The 3,580-nt window shown below is 37.1% G+C and overlaps 1 protein-coding gene across 1 annotated transcript; it reads left to right on the plus strand.

Moving 5' to 3' along the window:
• Window positions 1-1,601: 1,601 nt before the first annotated feature.
• Window positions 1,602-3,367, plus strand: LOC133805884 (uncharacterized). Its single transcript, XM_062244029.1, has 3 exons — window positions 1,602-2,167; window positions 2,209-2,842; window positions 3,119-3,367. Exons 1-3 carry the CDS (start codon window positions 1,602-1,604, stop codon window positions 3,365-3,367), a joined length of 1,449 nt encoding a protein of 482 aa, XP_062100013.1.
• Window positions 3,368-3,580: the final 213 nt, after the last annotated feature.

Genomic DNA, 3,580 nt, shown 5'->3' on the forward strand with positions numbered 1-3,580 from the left:
GAATTCCACATTCTTAGTTGGAATGTTCGAGGTTTGAATAAGAGGGATAAGCAACGATCCCTTAGTTCTTTTTGTAGAGTGAATAAGGTTGGTTTAGGTGCTTTTCTTGAGACCAAAATAAAGGGTGAAAAAGTGGAGGATATGATGAGGAGCTATTTTAATGGTTGGAGCTTTTATTAAGGGGATATTAATGATGGTAGAATTCTGTTGGTGTGGAAAAGTAATATGCTGGTTGTGGATATAATTCAAGAGAGTGACCAATTTATGCATACACTTATTAAAGAGGTCAGATCTAATAGGAAGTACTGTATTACTTTTGTTTATGGCAGAAATACTATCCAAGAAAGATACCAGTTATGGAGGGATTTATCGAATCTTCAGTTCCCTGCTACTGCCTGGTTACTGATAGGGGATTTCAATTCAGTGTTTAATGGTGATGATAGGCTTGGGGGTCAACCAGTGATGGCAGCTGAATTGATTGATGCTCAAGGTTGGAAAGCTTTAGGTTTGGCGGATGAACTTAGGTCTATTGGCTCACACTATACTTGGACTAATAACCAAGATGGTAGAGCTAGGATTTACTCTAAAATAGACCATATTTTTAAGAATCAAGAGTGGATTGATCTATTCCCTGAGTCGATTGCTGTAATAAAGTGGGACATTTTTTCGGATCACTGTTATTGTCTCATTAAGGCTGTTCAGGAGGTGGTTTCAGGGTTTAGGCCTTTTAAATTTTTTAACATGTGGATTGAACATGCTAATTTCAAGAGGATTGTTTTGGAGAATTGGTACAAACCAGTTCAGGTTGTTGGTCTTGAAAGAGTGATGGTGCAACTTAAAAGGCTATCTAGAGTGCTGAGACTATTTAATAAACAGCAAGTGGGAGATGTTGAACGAAATTTTCAGATTGCTAAGGAGAGGTATAATCGGGCTCAAATTCAATGTCAGCAAAATCCTCATGTTGCTGGTTTTCAAATAGAAGAGCAGATAGCTTTTACTGGCTTGGCCAAACAGTATAAAATATATGACAGCTACCTTAGACAAAGAAGTAAAGTGAACTGGCTCAGATTTGGTGATGATAACACGACCTTTTTTCATGCTTGTTTGAAACAACGGAAGGAAATTAATCATATTACCTCCTTTGTTTCTGAAACAGGGCAGTTAGTTGAGAATTTTGATGAGGTGGTGGATCATTTTCTAGTGCATTTTCGGAATGCTTTGGGCAGTAACAGTAAGACATTGGGTACTATCCAAAAAGACTGTTTTATACATGGTAACATTCTTTCTCTTGAGCACCAGTTGGAGTTAATCAAACCTTTTTCTAAAAAGGATGTTAAAAATGCTATGTTTAGCATTGGGTCTATCAAGAGTCCGGGTCCGGATGGGTATGGTTCGGGGTTCTTTAAAGCTATGTGGAATGAAATTGGTGATGACATTTCAGATGCTATTTTAGGCTTCTTTCAGCACGGTACACTTCCTAAAGGCCTAAATAATGCTTTGTTGACTTTGATTCCTAAAGTTCCGAATCCCACTAAGGCAGTGGAATATCGACCAATATCTTGCTGTAATGCATTTCGAAGATGATTTGTGGTAGATTGAATATGGTCCTTCCAGTTTTAATAAACCAAAACCAAGGAGCTTTTGTGAAAGATAGACTTTTAGCTCATAATATCCTTATTTTTCAGGATATTCTTAAAGGTTATAGGAGGAAACATATCTCTCCTAGATGTGTGATGAAAGTCGATCTAAGCAAATCTTATGATTCAATTGATTGGAATTGTTTGGAGGACATTCTAACTGCCTTTTGTTTTCCAGGCCCTTTTATTAAGTGGATTATGACTTGCTTAAAAGACTCTTCTTATTCTATTTTGCTAAATGGAAGAATTCAGGGGTGTTTTACAGGAAGGAAGGGGTTAAGACAAGGGGACCCAATCTCCCTTTTGTTGTTTGTGCTTATTATGGAATATTTTACTAGAAGTCTCATCCAAGCTACTCAGGATAAAGTTTTTAAGTTTCATCCTAGATGCAAAAAGCTGAGATTGGTCAGTTTATGCTTTGCGGATGATCTAGTTCTGTTTCGCAAGGGGAACAACACTTCAGTTCAAGTTATTCAAGCTTTCTTTAAATCTTTTAGTGTTGTTTCTGGTTTAACAGCAAATTTGGAGAAGTCGAAAATTTATTTCGGGGGGCTTTCTGTGAATGAAACAGCGAGATTTTGAAGGAGATTCAGATTGCTGAAGGTGATTTTCCTCTCAAATATCTTGGGGTGCCTCTAAGACCTACAAAGTGGCAAGCTGGGGACTGTGATGGTATATTAAAGAAGATAAGGCTGAAGCTTTTTCACTGGTCTAACAGACATTTATCCTTTGCTGGAAAAACTCAGTTGATTCACTCAGTGCTTTTGGGGATAAGAGCCTTTTGGATGAGTATCTTCATGCTCCCTAAGAAAGTCATTGTTGAGATTGACCATCTTTGCAGGAAATTTTTGTGGGGTTCTAGTGGGAGGAATGATAACAGGAGCAAGTTACATCTCACAAATTGGGACCAAGTCTGTCTTCCTAAACAGATGGGGGGTGTTGGTTTTAAGAATAGTGTTAAATGGAATATGGTTTTGCTTGCCAAATACATATGGGCTGTTTCTACTAAGCAGGATGTCCTTTGGGTCAAATGGATAGATGCCATTTACCTTAAAGGACAGTCAATTTGGGATTATAAGCTTCAAGTGGATGTAAGTTGGTATTGGCGTAAACTCATTAAAGTGTCTACTGTTATCAATGCAGGAATTTTGGCTGAGGCTTCTGTGAAGAACAAGTTACATACCAGCAAATTATATGATTTGTTGGTTCACAAGGATAGAGTTCCTTTTTATCATGTTGTCTGGTGCAATTTATCTATGCCCAAGCATAGGTTTATACTTTGGCAAGCTACTTTGGGGCATTTACTAACTAGAGACAACTTAATAAAGTGTCATTTACATATTTCTTAAGAGTTATGCCCTGTGTGTGAGTTGCAGCAAGAATGTCATGGTCATCTCTTCTTTTAGTGTCCTTTCTCGCAAATGGTGAGACAGAGAGTGGCTTCTTGGCTGAACTGTGATTTTTGGCCTATCCATTACCAGGGATGGCTTAAGTGGATGAAGGGGAAGCCGAAAGGTCTCCAGCAAAAGCTTCTTGCTGCTGGTCTAGCTGCTGTGGTGTACTTGGTCTGGAGGAATAAGGATCATTGCTTATATAATCAGTGTTCTTTCTCTGTGAACTCAGTATTTACTGTGTTGCAAAATAGTTTATATGCTAGAGTTAAAAACTTTCCTAGATCTAAGCTTTCTAGTAAGGATGTAAGGTTTCTTGAGAGTGTTAATCTTTTGTAATACTCGGTTGGAGGGGCTCTTTTGAGCTTGTTTTGTACTGTTGTTTTTGTGGTTCAATATAATTTTCCTTTCATAAAAAAAATATATAATAATTAATTAATTCTCAATTAATTAATTACACATAATTATACAATAATTATGCTTAGTGCATTGAAAAATATTTTACTTATCAAATAAGTCATTTTGCCCATTTTTGTATTTATCTTTGTCAGT

This window comes from Humulus lupulus, chromosome X, assembly GCF_963169125.1.
Source record: "Humulus lupulus chromosome X, drHumLupu1.1, whole genome shotgun sequence".
Lineage (NCBI taxonomy): Eukaryota > Viridiplantae > Streptophyta > Magnoliopsida > Rosales > Cannabaceae > Humulus > Humulus lupulus.

Coding starts and splice junctions, on each gene's coding strand:
- LOC133805884 (XM_062244029.1), top strand. CDS start 1,602: ATGGTCCTTCCAGTTTTAATAAACCAAAACCAAGGAGCTTTTGTGAAA. Junction 2,168..2,208: donor TTAACAGCAAATTTGGAGAA/GTCGAAAATTTA, acceptor TGAATGAAACAG/CGAGATTTTGAAGGAGATTC. Junction 2,843..3,118: donor GCAAATTATATGATTTGTTG/GTTCACAAGGAT, acceptor ATCCATTACCAG/GGATGGCTTAAGTGGATGAA.